The sequence below is a fragment of the Erythrolamprus reginae genome, chromosome 8 (genome assembly GCF_031021105.1).
Source record: "Erythrolamprus reginae isolate rEryReg1 chromosome 8, rEryReg1.hap1, whole genome shotgun sequence".
Lineage (NCBI taxonomy): Eukaryota > Metazoa > Chordata > Lepidosauria > Squamata > Dipsadidae > Erythrolamprus > Erythrolamprus reginae.
Genome location: NC_091957.1, coordinates 40,807,608 through 40,823,379, shown reverse-complemented (window position 1 = coordinate 40,823,379; position 15,772 = coordinate 40,807,608). Strand labels below are relative to the sequence as shown.

Genomic DNA, 15,772 nt, shown 5'->3' with positions numbered 1-15,772 from the left:
AAACATAGAAAAAGACTGACGGCAGAAAAAGACCCCATGGTCTATCTAGTCTGCCCTTATACTATTTTCTGTATTTTATCTTAGGATGGATATATGTTTATCCCAGGCATGTTGTTGTAAATAAGCACATTTCATTTTAAAAGCAGATTTCTGGATTTCTCTTTGATGTACAGAAACACGGGGTTATCCCAGCTGCCTTCTTCCCAAATGATTCTGGGCAGTGTATATACTGTACTTAAAAGGGGGGGGGGAGAGAATGTGTGTGATTAAAAAGGATTGAAAAATAAAAGATATTGTTCAGATCCAGCCTTAGCAGAACCAAAAAACAGACTCCTTATGTCGAAAACCCTCTCTTTATTTATCTCCTGGGAATTAATGGCATTTTGCACACTGAAAAATCCAAGCAATAATACTTCAAAGGATTAATTGCAGTAACAGACATTATCAGTTTCTTGCCTGTCCTGGAGCTTCCAGTCTCAAAACTGTAAATTAAGTTCTGACAAGCAGTCTCTGAGGCATAAAGATTTAGATTTATTGGATTTATATGCCGCCCCTCTCTGCAAACTCAGGGCGGCTCACAACAAAGTAAAAACAATACATAATAGCAAATCCAATAGCCACCAATCCAATTACAATTTTAAGCTAAAAAATTCATAAAAGCAAAACAACCCCAGAATATTAAAAAACAAGCACACAATCAATCTAAAACCAAAACAACATGGGCAAGGGGGAGATGTTTCAGTTCCCCCATGCCTGACGGCAGAGGTGGGTTTTAAGGAGTTTGCGAAAGGCAAGGAGGGTGGAGGCAATCCTAATCTCAGGGGGGAGCTGGTTCCAGAGGGTTGGAGCCGCCACAGAGAAGGCTCTTCCCCTGGGTCCCGCCAGACGACATTGTTTAGTCGACGGGACCCGGAGAAGGCCAACTCTGTGGGACTGAACCGGTCGCTGGGATTCGTGCGGCAGAAGGCGGTCCCGGAGATATTCTGGTCCGGTGCCATGAAGGGCTTTGAATTGTGACCGGAAACTGATCGGCAACCAATGCAGACTGCGGAGTGTTGGAGTGATATGGGCATACTTAGAGAAGCCCATAATTGCTGTCGCAGCTGCATTCTGTACGATCTGAAGTTTCCGAACACTTTTCAGAGGTAGCCCCATGTAGAGAGGGTTATAGTAGTCGAGCCTCGAGGTGATGAGGGCATGAGTGACTGTGAGCAATGACTCCCGGTCCAAATAGAGCCACAACTGGTGCACCAGGCGAACCTGGGCAAACGCCCCCCTCGCCACAGCTGAAAGATGTTTCTCTAATGTGAGCTGTGGATCGAGGAGGACGCCCAAATTGCGGACCCTCTCTGAGGGGGTCAATAATTCCCCCCCCCCCAGGATAATGGATGGACAGATAGAATTGTCCTTGGGAAGCAAATCTTCCAAAAGATCCCCAGCCAGAGAGGGGCCATTCAGCATTCAGCATCCAGCATCCAGTGTGTCTTTCTTCCTGGGTTGGTCCCTGTTCCTTAGTTGTTCTCCTCTCTTGACAGCTCTTCACAGAGGCACATCTGGAACTGGCTGTTCTTCTTTCTACTTATCTCTGACTCCAAAGGCAGCTGGGAAATGTCAGACAGCCCTGGCTCTAGCTCTGCTTCTGATGCAGAGCATCACTCAGAGCCTTTCCCAGACTTCAGGACTGGCCCAAGTTTCTCCCCAACCTCCTCATCGTCAGTTGCCCAACTCCACTGGCAACTGGCGGTCCACAACAGATATACTGTATATACCCAGACAAAAAAATTCTCATGACATCTCCCCAAAAGAAAACTTCTGAAATCGTTATAGGTGGGTGGGAACCATGTAAACTTTGTAATGTTTTCCAATGGGAAAGTACTGTCACTTGTTATCTATGTGCCCTTCTACCCGTGTTTCTGTACATCAAAGGGAAATCCAGAAATTTGCTTTTAAAATGAAATGTGCTTATTTACAACAATGACATGAAAACACTCCAGAGGGACCAATGGCTGATCTTGAAACAGCCTGCCTCTCTACTCTCCCCATTAATGGGGTATACAAGTCTCTCTCAGCCAGCAGCCCCTCTCTTTGTTCAATCTCTTGATGTGCCCCTCCTTTTTCTTTCCAGTGTCAAGAACCCAGGCCAGACCACCCCCTCCACCCAAGGGCCCAAGATGTCCAGTGAGGATTACAAAAAACTGTGAGTATCTCAAAGTTAAAGAGATAGCAATTGTGCCAACTGGAAGCACCTGGCTATTATGCAACTGTGCAATCTGTGCCAGCAACTGTGCCATCTGGAAGCACCTAGCTGCTATGACTAGTGATGGGTGAACCGAACCAGCACAATTCAGGTCTGTACCGAATTTTGTGGTGTTTAGTATGCCGAACATGAACCCGAAATTTTTTGAAACTTGTTTATTTTACGTGAAAGGACCGCCCTTTGCTTGCAGCACTGCTGCGGCATCCTTTTTCGTAAAAATAACAATGCTTATTTTTACGTGAAGACTTCCCTTTGAAGGAGCTGGGTAATCCCTCCAACGAAGAGATTCCGGGGACGGAGCTTTGACGTCACCGGCAGGTTGCTAAGGACGCCAAGGTGATCACTTCCTGGATTTCATGGAATCCAGGAAGTGATCACCTTGGCGTCCTTAGCAACCTGCCGGTATACGTGATGACAAAGCTCCGCCCCCAGAATCTCTTGGTGGGATTCCCCATTCAGGTTCGGGTTCGGCCAAATTTTGCGTAAAGTTCATCTGAACTTGCCGAACCTGAACACCGTTGGGTTCGCCCATCACTAGCTATGACCTAGAGGTTGTGAGTTCAATCCTCGGTAGAGGCAGATGTAGGGTCTCCTAGTTGGGCAGGGGGTTGGAGTAGATGACCTACAAGGTCCCTTCCAACCAAATGGAGGTCCTACCTACCGCCGCTATTGGTGCAATATGTGCACAGCATCGGGTTGCCGGAGTGCACGCAAGCACGTTCCAGTGAGATTTTGCTTCTGCGCATGCGCAGGAAGCAAAATCTCGCGAGAGGACATGTGTGAGATTTCGACAATTGTCAAAATCTCTTTCACACGTGCATCCCCTCATGAGATTTTGCTTCCTGTGCTTGCGCAGAAGAAAAATTTCGCTGGGACATGCACATGCCCACGCCAGCGATCCAAAGCTACGCACGCAGCTCCATTTTTGTTTCTGGTGCACAGTGTGGCCCATACCAGGTAGCAACTTGATACTGCTTCCAACTCTGTTCATCTGTTTTAAAAAATGATAATAATGATAAGAGTCATTCTTCAACCTCTAGCTGAGGATTAGTGTTTCTTTGTGGGGGGGAAATATCTCAACCCCCCCCCCCCACTTTCTCTTTTATCTGTGCTGCAGAGCGCCCTACAATGTTAAGCGTGAACTCTCCCGCCCAGGAGACGGACAACCCTCTGTTTCTCTAGAGGAGCAGAAAAAAAGGTACCGTGATAAAGTCTGGAATTCTGGGACCCTTGGGGGTTCTTTGAGCTGGGTGGGGGGGGTTTTGCAGACCTTTCTTTACCCTAGCAGGTAACATCCTCAGTGTTAGAAGGGCATACGGTTTGCAGAGAGGAAGGGGAGGGGCAGGAAGAAGAGGAGGAGGAGCAGGGGGAGGAGGACAAGGAGGACTCTTTGAATTCTTTGAGCTTGGTGGTTTTCTGGCAGACCATTTTTTACCCTAGTAGACAGGGGTGGGCAGCAGGCAGGACGGGGTGGAACACAGTTCCACCAGCGGAAATGAAGCGTGCACAGCTCCAGCTGATCGGCAGCTGTCACTTCCTGGATTACTGGTCTTGGCTGGGCTCTCCTTTTTTTCCCTGCTGCTACTGCTGCGTCTGCGCTCCTTGCTTTTTTCCTCTTTCCTCCTTCCTGGCCTTGGACGAGCTTCCCTCTCTCCTGCCCGGCTCCCCTCTAGCCTCACATGGCCACCTCCCGCCTGAGGTGCAAGCAGAAGGCGTGGGTGGAAGCGGCGCTGGCAGCATTTATGCTTCTGGCAGCACCCGTTCGCCTAGCTATACAGCATGAGGCGAGGGGGGGCAACCCAGGAAGGAGAGCGCAGGAAACGCAAAGCAAATTGTCACCCCAGCAAGCGACACTGGTGAGGTTGTAAGTCAAGGACTTAACAGTTCACTTGAACAATGATGATCGTTCAAGCCACTCCCACCTGGTCACATGGCCTGCAAGCCACTCCTACCCAGTCACATGACCATTAAGCCATACCCACAAAATAAGCCACACCCAAAGTGTGGCAGTAAAAAGTTTGGCTGCCCATTACTGCTAGTAGGTAACATCAGTGTTAGAAGGGAATAGAGTTTGCACAGAGGAGAGGCAGGGGCAAGAGAAGAGGAGGAGGAGCAGGAAGAGAAGGAGTGATTCTGAGTGAGCTGTAGATCCTTCTCTTTTTATCTAACAATAAATGAATCCAGAAATTCCACAGCCGGGAACAGAGGAAGCTGCTTGGTCCAGTTAATTTAGTACTGTCAACATGCAAGGAATTGTCCACCAGTCCATCTGGAGGTTTCATTTTTGGTATATTTTTTTTGCATGCAAAGCAGGTGCCTTCCTTCCCGTTGAGTTGCGATCTTCAACTGTCCTATCTTTGCTTCCCTGCCATTTCCTTTCCAAGTTGTCAGTTATGTGTATGTTAGGTTAAAGACAAGCAAAATCCAGTCTGGAAAGTTTGAGAATTTTACAGTATGAACTTAATGACATATGGATGAAGATACTGTATATATTAAATTTGAGATAATCTATTGGGTACTACTCAGAGGTGGGATTATTTTGAGTAGTTCAGAGAACTGGCAGATATCACCTCTGACTGGCCCCAGAGTGGTCTGGGAATGGATATTTTACAATAGCTGGCAGTGGGGAGGGAATGGGGATTTTGCAGTGTCCTTCCCCTGCCATGCCCATCAAGCCACGCCCACCAAGCCACACACACCACGCCTCCAAGCCTACCATTCCCACCAAGCCACGCCCACAGAACTGGTACAGAGTGGGCTGAACCACACTCAGCCTTCTAGCTACAGTTTCGATTCCCTGCACAGACTCATAAGAACATAAGAGCATAAGAAGAGCTATGCTGAATCAGGCCAAAGCCCATCGAGTCCAGCATTCTGTGTCACATAGTGGCCCACCAATTGTCCATGGGGATCTTGAGCAGAAAGAGAAGGCAAGACCCTCCCTTTCCCCTGACCCCCAACAAATGGTACTCAAGGGAACCCTGCCTCCCTCAACCAACATAGAGGCGGCACATGGACATCCGTTTCAATAACCACCGATACACTTGGCATCCATGAATCTGTCTAATCCTGTCTTGAAGCTATCCAGGCTGACAGCTGTCACAACCTCTTCTGGAAGTGAATTCCATAAACCAACGACCCTCCGGGTGAAGAAATATTTCCCTTGATTTGTCCTCACTTTCTTACCTATGAGCTTTAGGAAGTGCCCCCTTGTCCTAGTATTGTGTGACAGAGAAAATAATTTTTCTCTATCCACCTTTTCTATCCCATGCATGATTTTATACCCTTCGATCAAGTCACCTCTTAAACACCATCTTTCAAGGCTGAAGAGACCAAGGCGTTGCAACCTGGTATCATAAGGGAGGGGCTCAGAAGTGTTAGTTCCCATTGGCTGACTTGGTTGCCATGTCTATTGATTAGCTGACTTTGTTACCATTGGCTTTCCCATTTCACAAATATCTTTCCATCCTTTTTTGTCTCTTGTTTTGTAGGACAGAAGCTGCTAGCAGTGTCCTGCGGCGAACGGCCGGCAGAGAACGCTCCTATGTGCTTTCAGCTGCAAAGAAAACTGGAGGGTAAGTTTAAAAAGAATGCTATATTGAGAATGAAGGCAAATATATGTGTCCCAGGATGAAGTTGCAGGATCCAATCTGGGTCAGTGACCAGGACCAAAGGTTTTGGTTTCTGAGCTTTTGGATTCGTGCTGGAGTCTATCTTCAGGGAAGCTCTCTCAAGCACAGTATGTGATGTTCTCTGTTGTGGTATTTATAGTGTCTGTTGTATGTGCCATTTTAGATGTCGATTGGGGTGTGTTGATGGCTGGCTTTTAAGTTGTTAACTGTCATTTACCATATTTTTCAGAGTATAAGATCCAAAAATTGGATCAAAAATAATTTAATCCCTGTCTGAGTTCAACTCATTTGATAGTTATTAGAAATCTACTGATATTACAACCTACGATTAAATCTCATTAACAAAAACAATAAATATAACCCACCTAAGTCGTCACAATTCAAACGCCTGCTTGCTTGCAGGTACTACTTCTCATCTTGTTATCTCTCTCTTCTTTTTCTCTTCTCTCTCTCTCTCTTTTTTTCCCTTTCTCTCCTCCTTTTCTCCCTCTCTACCCTTTCTTTTCCCATATTACTGTTGGATTATTAAATATTACAGCTACGAGATATTTAAATAAGAACTCTGAATATGAAATATCTATATATGGACAAATACCTGAAATGTATATACAACAATATATATAAGCTGCGATATAACAATACTGTTTATCCCACTCCCCTCCCACTTTTCTTTTCTGTAATTCCATCCCCCTCCCCCCTGTTTTATTCCTTTTTGTATAAATTAATAAAGTATATTTTTTTTAAAAAAGATGCACCTTTTTCCTCCCTAAAAGAGGCTGAAAATTGGGGTGCATCTTATACTCAGAATGTAGCTTTTTTGAAGTTTTTCCCCCCAGCCCTAACAAGGTGCGAACAATCTTCCTGGCTTCCTTCTCCCTCCGAATAAGTGTTTTTCCAGCCCTAAGTCTTTAGAGGCTTATTTTCATTCCTCTGAAAAAAAGTTTTTTTCATCCCTAACTTGGTGTTAAATATCTTCCCAGCTTGCAGCATTTTTTTAACTCCTACTCTCTCCAAAGTAGTTTTTTCTAGCCCTAAGACTTTGCAGGCTTGTTTTCATTGATGCTCCCTCCAAAGAAGGTTTTTAAAGCCCTAACCAGGGGATAAAATGATGTGCTGACCAGACTAAGGACGTTAGCCAGATGAATATCTGGTAGGTAGATCCCCCCCCCCCCTATTTTCCTCTCCCAAAACTAAGGCATGTCTTATACTCCGGTGCATCTTATATTCTGAAAAATATGGTACTTATGCTGACCAGCCCTCAATTTCTAAGTACAGTGGTACCTCTACTTAAGAACTTAATTCATTCTGTGACCAGGTTCTTAAGTAGAAAAGTTTGTAAGTAGAAGCAATTTTTCCCATAGGAATCAATGTAAAAGCAAATAATGCATGCAAACCCGTTAGGAAAGAAATAAAAGCTCAGAATTTGGGTGGGAGGAGGAGGAGGAAGAAGAGAAGGAGGACAGTCGCTGCCCAGAGTGAAGGAAGCATTTCCTTTCTCTGGGCATTGGCAGAGGTTTATTTCCTCTCCAAGTGCCCAGAGAAAGGAAAATGCTTTGTTCGCTCTGTACTGCCAAAGCCTCCTGAAGCACCACTGAAAGGCTCCTCTGGCAGCCCAGAAAAGCCCGAGATGGCCGGGATTAAAGGGAGAATGGCAGGAAACTGGCCAGACCTTTATGCCACTCTCAAATTTCCTGGGAAAGACTTCATGAACTCAATCTGTATAGTCTGGAGGATAGAAGGGAAAGGGGGGCCATGATCGAAACATTTAAATATGTTAAAGGGTTAAATAAGGTTCAGGAGGGAAGTGTTTTTAATAGGAAAGTGAACACAAGAACAAGGGGGCACAATCTGAGGTTAGTTGGGGGAAAGATTAGAAGTAACGTGAGAAAATATTATTTGACTGAAAGAGTAGTAGATGCTTGGAACAAACTTCCAGCAGACGTAGTTGGTAAATCCACAGTAACTAAATTTAAACATGCCTGGGATAAACATAGATCCATCCGAAGATAAAATACAGCAAATAATATAAGGGCAGATTAGATGGACCATGAGGTCTTTTTCTGCCGTCAATCTTCTATGTTTCTAATAAAAAAAGCTGCCGTTTTTACAGCAAGAAAGTGATTCTGTTCTATTAAATAATTTTAATTCACGAAATGAATGTCATCTTAAAGAGAGAGCCTGATATTTTGAGCGCAGAAGAGTTTTTATTTTTTTAATATGTGTTCACAATCTTGTCTGTTTGCAGAAGCCCAACGCAAGAGGTACCAGCCATTGTGGCTAAAAAGTAAGTAAGATTGTAGTCCTTGCCAGTGGGAGCAGAAATGTCTTCGATTCTAACAATACAGAGGTGAGAAGAACTATATATTTTATCTGAAGGGCATTTTCTTTTCTTGAAAGGATTGAAGTGCCAGATGACTTCGGTCCACGATCCAGAAGTCAGACAGTACCTGCCTCGGCATGGTTTAACGGTCGTGGGAAAAAGTAAATTACCCATTACTCTTATTCTTATCATTGCTATTGTGATCTACCATCACCATTGTTATTTGCTTCCTCTAGTACAGTGATGGTGAATCTTTTTTTCCATGGGTGTTTAAAAAGCATTCACATGCGCTGTCACGCATACATGAGTGCCCATGGGTTTAGGACATTTAGCCTCCGCCAGTTGGATGAAGCTCTTTCCTCCGCAGCAGTCTCCTGAATGAGAAGGGGGAGGGGTCAGATTAGATGGCCACCAAGGTCCCTTCCCTCTCTATCATTCTGTAAGTCTCCTGAATGAGAAGGGGGGGGTCAGACTAGATGGCCACCGAGGTCCCTTCCATCTCTATCATTCAATGTGTGTGTTTGTGTATGAAAGAGCAAACTGTCCCATTCTTTCCTTCCAAAAGTAGCATTTTGTAACAACTGTTCTGATTGGATGGTGGCGAAGTGTCCCATGTGGCCAAAAGGCTGTGGCTGAATTTGGATTTTTGTGGCAAAAGGGCTGGGGCGAAGAGCCAAGGGCCTTTGGGCGAGGGAGTGAAGGCAGCGGCCGATCAGCTGCTGCGGAGGAAAGAGCTTCATCCAACTGGCTGCGGAGGACAGAGCTTCATCCAACTGGCAGAGGCAAAAAGTCCCATCCCCGTGCCCACACCTATAATTCAATGCCTGGGGAGGGCAAAAACAGCTTCCCCCGCCCCCTGGAGGCACTCTGGAGGCTGGAAACAGCCTGTTTCCCAACTTCTGGTGGGCCCAGTAGGCTTGTGTTTCACCATCCCCAGTCTCCAAAGGCTTCCCTGGAGCTGGAGGAGGGTAAAAATGCCCTCCCCCATCCCCCTGGAGGCACTCTGGAAGGGAAAAATGCCCTCCCAGAGCCTCTGTGCGGGCCAAAAAGCAGCTGGCCGGCACACACTCAACCCTGATAAGATGGAGTGGCTGTGGGTTTTGCCTCCCAAGGACAATTCCATCTGTCCGCCCATTACCCTGGGAGGGGGGAATTACTGACCTCCTCAGAGAGGGCCCGCAACGTGGGCGTCCTCCTTGATCCACAGCTTACATTATAGAACCATCTTTCAGCTGTGGCGAAGGAGGCGTTTGTCCAGGTTCACCTGGTGCACCAGTTGTGGCCCTATTTGGACCGGAAGACACTGCTCACAATCACTCATGCCCTCATCACCTCGAGGTTCGACTACTGTAACGCTCTCTACAAGGGGCTACCTTTGAAGAGTGTTCGGAAACTTCAGATTGTGCAAAATGCAGCTGCGAGAGCAATCATGGGCTTTCCCAAATATGCCCATGTCACACCAAAACTCCGCAGTCTGCATTGGTTGCTGATCAGTTTCCAGTCACAATTCAAAGTGTTGGTTATGACCTATAAAGCCCTTTATGGCACCGGACTAGAATATCTCTGGAACCGCCTTCTGCCGCACGAATCGCAGCGACCGGTTAGGTCCCACAGAGTTGGCCTTCTCCGGATCCCGTCGACTAAACAATGTCATTTGGCGGGACCCAGGAGAAGAGCCTTCTCTGTGGCGGCCCCGACCCTCTGGAACCAGCTCCCCCCAGATATCAGAGTTGCCCCCACCCTCCTTGCCTTTCGCAAGCTCCTTAAAACCCACCTCTGTTGTCAGGCATGGGGAAATTGATTCCCCCTGGCTGTTCCATTTTATGTATGGTTTATTTGGGATGTATGACTGTTTTTATATGAAGGGTTTTAACCATTTTTAATCATTGGATTTGTATTGTCCTTTGTTGTTGTGAGATGCTCCGAGTCTTTGGAGAGGGGTGGCATACAAATCTAATAAATAATAATAATAATAATAATAATAATAATAATAATAATAATAACAACAGCAACAACAACAACTTTGCATTAGGACACGCAATGGATATAAACTTCAGCTTTGCTTGACTAAGATTCATCTTTGTCAGTTGGATTAGTCAATGCAGGGGGCCTTGTGGTGAAGACGTTTGCCTCCTACCTGGAATGTTGAAAGTTCAATCCTAGGTAACGGCAGATGTTTCTCTTACGACGCAAAGGAAAAATATCTGCTGTGAGCTCTTGTATGGCAGGCAGGGGTTGCTACTTACTGCCTCAACGGGTGCGCTGCGCACACAGCTTCAGGTCACTGGTGTGTGTGCATGTACATCCCAGCGAAATTTTGCTTCTGTGCATGCGCAGGAAGATGCGTGAGAGATTTCAGCAATTTTGCTTCCGCGCATGCGCAAAAGCAAAAAGCCACCAAAATCTCATGTAGTGCATCCCCTCGCAAGATTTCACTTCCTGCGCATACGCAGAAGCAAAATCTCATTGGGACATACGTGCACGCCGGCGGCTGGAAGCTGCGCCGCATCTCCCATTTTACTACCAGTGCGCAGTGTGGCCTGTAATGGGTAGGAATCCAACACTGTTGTATAGCATCAGGAAGGGCATCTGACCACTATATGCTCAGCTCCATCCAGTCACCCCGACTCTCTCCCGGATGAAGGGATTACAGGGTCATAAAAAGGGAATTTAGTTGGATGAATAGTAATTCCATGATTTATTTATTTATTTATTCAATTTTTATGCCGCCCTTCTCCTTAGACCGAGGGAGGCTTACAACATGTTAGCACTAGCACTTTTTAAATAGAGCTAGGCTATTGCCCCCACAATCCGGGTCCTCATTTTACCCACCTCGGAAGGATGGAAGGCTGAGTCAACCTTGAGCCAGTGATGAGATTTGAACCGCTGACCTTCAGATCTACAAGTCAGCTTCAGTGGCCTGCAATACAGCACTCTACCTGCTGCGCCACCCCGGCTCACTGGTAGAGGAATCACAATAGACAAACTAACCAGACTGTTTTGGGTTTGTTGACAGCACTAATGGAGAAAGAAGACCCTCTGAGTCTCCCCAGGATGAATCAAGGTTGCCCAATATTTCTGTGAGAACAAGGTTAGTATAATCTGCAATTCCCACCTCTCCCCAATATTCAATAATATGGCAATCAACCTGTTCTGTCCCAGTGCTGATCCCCCTCCCCCAAATCAGATGCACACCACCGGATTAACTAATAAAGGTTTTACTATGTACAAAAGTCTTATGCAATTTGAGTCTTTTGTTAAAGAAGGTGAAATCCAGCAAAAGCTTCACCACACTGATTATAAAGTCTTAGCAGCTGGCAAGAGTTCCAGGAATAGATAAATGCAGCAAATAATTACTAGACTGTAGTAGGTTTGTTATCATTGACTTACAGAATTTGGCTGTAAACTTGGAGCTCATGAAGAAAGCCAAGAATGTGGTCTTTTTAAACCCAAGCCAAAAATATAGGAGTGGAATCTATATTTCTAGGACGAATGATGTTGTTCTCTGTGTTGAAGTGACTCGTGACTCAGTCTTAAATAGCCTGAGGGTATGGCCTAATAGCTAGCAGTCCTACTCATGAGTAAACCTCCTCCTCAGTAACCACTCCTGCTTCCTCGAGGCCCTGCGAATCCTAGCATCAAGAAGAGGCTCCTCCTCTTCTCCTGAGTCACTCATCTCAGGAGGTGCAGAAGGCCCTGGTTGCACTTCAGCCTCTGACGTCATCTTCGCTGTCAGTCTCGGGTGCCAGGAACACCGGACGTCTGTACCACATCTCCACTGTCTCTGAGTCCTTGGGATCCATCATTAATTGGACCAAATGGGTCACAATGCAACCTGGCTGAAAAAAAACCCATTATTTTTTTTTGAAATTTCTTTTAAATGAGAAAATAATTTTGAATGATTTTTATGGATAGGTAGTTAGTGTGATAGCATAATAACGCTGTTATTAACAACTTAAATGTGCCAAATGACTTTAAAATAATACATTGCCATCCATCAAGTAAAATAATGTGTTGATTAAGTAATGTAGCTGAAAAGTTGCCGGCAGCGGATCTGTCAGAGTCTGGGCGAGATCGTATATCTCTGAGCCGCAATAATTCAGGAAAATGGCTCTTTTCCTGTCGCTGTCGGTGTCCTTCATGCCCGCAGCTTCTAGGAAGATGTCGAATTTTGATATGTAGTTGTCCCATGTAGATTTCTCCGGGTCGAAGAAGTCAAGAGCTCTTCTGACAGGCAGGTTGTCCATGGTGGAGATCGTGGGTTTGACCGTCCGACGTCGCCAGTGAAAAGTCTGAGGCAGCTCGGGTTTTAAACGGTTCCTTTATTGTCAGCTCTATTTGACAAGTGACTTCAGCTAGGAACGCGTCTGGCTTTTACACAGCACCAGACGCTCCTTTTATACTTTTAGGCTTCCCGCCAAAACCCAACTGTCAGCGTCTTAGCCAATCAGAGGCGTCTAACAAAATTCAACTATTTACACTGAGTCATACATACTCAACAGTAGCAATTAAGCTCACAGGTGTAAACTTCAATATCAAGCTGCTATCATGATCAGGTTACAACCACCGTCAATTACAAAAAGATATATATCCTATGTTTAGATTCATATTACATGAAGGAAACATCCCATCACATGGTCTCCATAGAGAGAACTCCTCTCTAGAGGTTCTCCAGAGGTTGCTGAACTACATCTCCCAGCATCCTTCACTCATCTTGCTGATTGAAATTGTACTTAAGCAATATCTGTGGGAGGTTCCCAGATTTTCATTTAGCAAATGCACAACATGCAGTAGCTGCAACAAAATGTTGGACTCAAAGAAAAATAGGTTCAATGAATTCAACACAGATACGTTTTATAGTTCACAACCATCCCTCGGAGTTGAATTCAAATCCAGCTGATATAACAACCAAAAAATAGAAGTAATACTTACAAATCATAGCAACTTTCACCTGCTAAGAACTTACTCTACATTAAAGAATGTTTCTTTTGCTCTTTGATTTTTGTAGCGTTGATATAACCAGCAGCAGAAACATGGCCTCAAAACCCTACCTTGAAACTTCATTCAACTACTCCACATCTGTGGAAAGCAGGTAATGTCCATGACAAACCCCAGATAAGCTATCTTAGGATTGTTGGTTTATTTAGGGAATTTTCAAGCTGCTTGTGTGTTTTAAGTAAGATGTTCTTTAACTTTCTTTTGGTTAAACTGGGGGCATGTTCAAATACAGGGTCTGCTTTTTTTCCAGATCATCTATGTGTGATCCATTAGTTGCAACCAGGGGTGGGCTGATGCCCAGACAGGGGGGAACGTAGTGGGGTAGTGAAAAGGAGCTCCACCCAGAACACACAATTTGCACCAAAAGATGTTGAAAGAAAATACAGGGCGTCCTCTTTGTGCAGCCTTTGCCTTCTTCCCAAAAGCATTTAAAAACCCCAAAGCCAACAATGCTGCTATAAACAAAAGTATCTAGGAAAAGTATAAGGAGATAAGATCTGGAATTAATTCTATGTGATCTGGGTTTCTCCCTCCGCCTCCTTTCCGAAGCATTGTTTTGAGCCCATTGATATAGGTATTGTTTTGAGGTTCTTGGGAAATCCTTGGTCAAGTCACATGATCTCCAAGCTACTCCCACCTGGTCACATGACCATCAAGCCACACCCACAAAATAAGCCACACCCACAGTGTGGTACCCTGTTTCCCCGAAAAGAAGTCGCCCCCAAAAGTAAGACATAGGAAAGATTTCGTAGAATTGCCTAATATAAGGCATCCCCCGAAAGTAAGACATAGGAGATGTTTCATTTCACAGCATTCTCGAACAGAACATATATAACACTGCTGTCCATAATTTGCATCCCAAAACGCTGCATCAATCAGATTGAAAACACATCCAACATGCGGTTGTGTGTTGAATGTGCTTTTGCTGCAACAGGATACAGGATACAATTCATTGAAAAAAAATAAGACATCCCCTGAAAATAAGACGTAGCGCATCTTTGGAAGCAAAAATTAATATAAGACGCTGTCTTATTTTCGGGGAAACACGGTAGTAAAAAAATTGGTAGCCCTTCACTGGTTGCAACAGGAATTGATCTGATGGCTTGTCACCCAAAACTGTTATTGTGGGCTGAAAAAGACTGGCCCAATGTCACCCAGCCAGCTTTCATGGCTAAGGCAGACTAGAACTCCCAAGCTTCTAGTTTTTAGATTCGTGCCTTAACCATTAGACCCACTCATAGTTCCCTCTAAGCTGAGCAGTGAGCAATCGCTCACTTAAAAATCATCATCAACTCAGAGTTTTCCAAACCTGCCCAGAAGCCGAGAGGGAAAGAGTGAGAGGGAAGGAGAGAGAGAGGAAGAGAGGAAGAGAGAGAAACAGATAGAAAAAAGAGAGGAAGGAAAAGAGAAAGAAAAAGAATGGGAGTAAGGAAGAGAGAAAGAAAATCAAAATCTAGTTTGAAACTAGCTCAACTATTTAAGTGGCATTTTGATATTGATAGAGTTGCCCTATTATGAGCTCACTGTTATAGACACTCAGTACAGTATTTTATTTTGAAATTCTCTGAGGCAAAACAGGGTGGGTTTTTTATTTATTTATTTGTTTGTTTGTTTGTTTATTTATTATTTCTGTGCTGCCCAGTCCCGAAGGGACTGCCGCTCAGACACTATACTTTTCCGCCCACCCCCCCAAAAAAAATTAGAGGGAACACTGGACCCACTGGCTCTCATTTCTTAACATCTTCATAATGTCACATCTTTGATTTCTCAGTATGTTCATGTAAGCCACTCTCCATGCTTTATTCAACCATAATTTTCCTTTTCCAGTAACAAGTCAGACGAGAAGTATGAAATGAGTTCTGGACATGATTCTGTCCCCAGGATCCCTACTTCTCCAAGGAGAAGGTAAAGTCCCCCTGTCCAAACTATTCTGTAAGGCTGTGAAAGTCAAGAAGCAATGGGTGGAACATTAAAAAGGAAAACAAGCTGGAACTAAAGACATTTCTGACCAATTAATTACTATCACATGTGGTGGACGTGTCCACTAGTTAAGAAATTCTGGAAAAAACCTAAAAGATGGAGGAAATTATAGGAGAAAAAATACCACTAAAACCGGAACTCTTCCTTCTTGGAATAATTAGGCATAAAGTTACAATAAATGACAGACATCTGATTCTATACATAACGACCGCGGCAAGAATCATATATACCCAAACCTGGAAACAGGAAACCCTCCCGACATTGCTTAATTTAATAACAAAAATATATGGGGTAGTAGAAATGACAAAGCTTACATATGAACTACAGGATAAAGATACTAAGGAATTTCGCAATACTTGGGACAGGTGGTATATCTGAATTAATAAAATAAAATACAATAAAATAAAATAATAAAGAGAATAATGATAACGTTGTTAAAGCTACAAATCTAAGAGAGAAAAACTAAACTATTGTTAAGAGGAAATATTACCATTGTAAGGCACTATTATACCATGGAAAAATATAGAGGATATGAAAGCAATCACATAGAAATGGATACGTTAATGGATAAATTAACGATATATG

At 44.4% G+C, this 15,772-nt stretch overlaps 1 protein-coding gene across 1 annotated transcript in view; it reads left to right on the top strand.

The window, feature by feature from the left end:
• Window positions 1–15,772, top strand: part of ZNF185 (zinc finger protein 185 with LIM domain) — a 97,297-nt gene that overhangs the window by 41,748 nt on the left and 39,777 nt on the right. Inside the window, exons 7-14 of the mRNA XM_070759740.1 lie at window positions 2,126–2,197; window positions 3,375–3,455; window positions 5,749–5,832; window positions 8,135–8,173; window positions 8,287–8,370; window positions 11,226–11,300; window positions 13,218–13,301; window positions 15,035–15,112. Of these exons, the coding sequence (XP_070615841.1) occupies window positions 2,126–2,197; window positions 3,375–3,455; window positions 5,749–5,832; window positions 8,135–8,173; window positions 8,287–8,370; window positions 11,226–11,300; window positions 13,218–13,301; window positions 15,035–15,112 (597 nt within the window). The remainder of the gene's footprint in view (window positions 1–2,125; window positions 2,198–3,374; window positions 3,456–5,748; window positions 5,833–8,134; window positions 8,174–8,286; window positions 8,371–11,225; window positions 11,301–13,217; window positions 13,302–15,034; window positions 15,113–15,772) is intronic.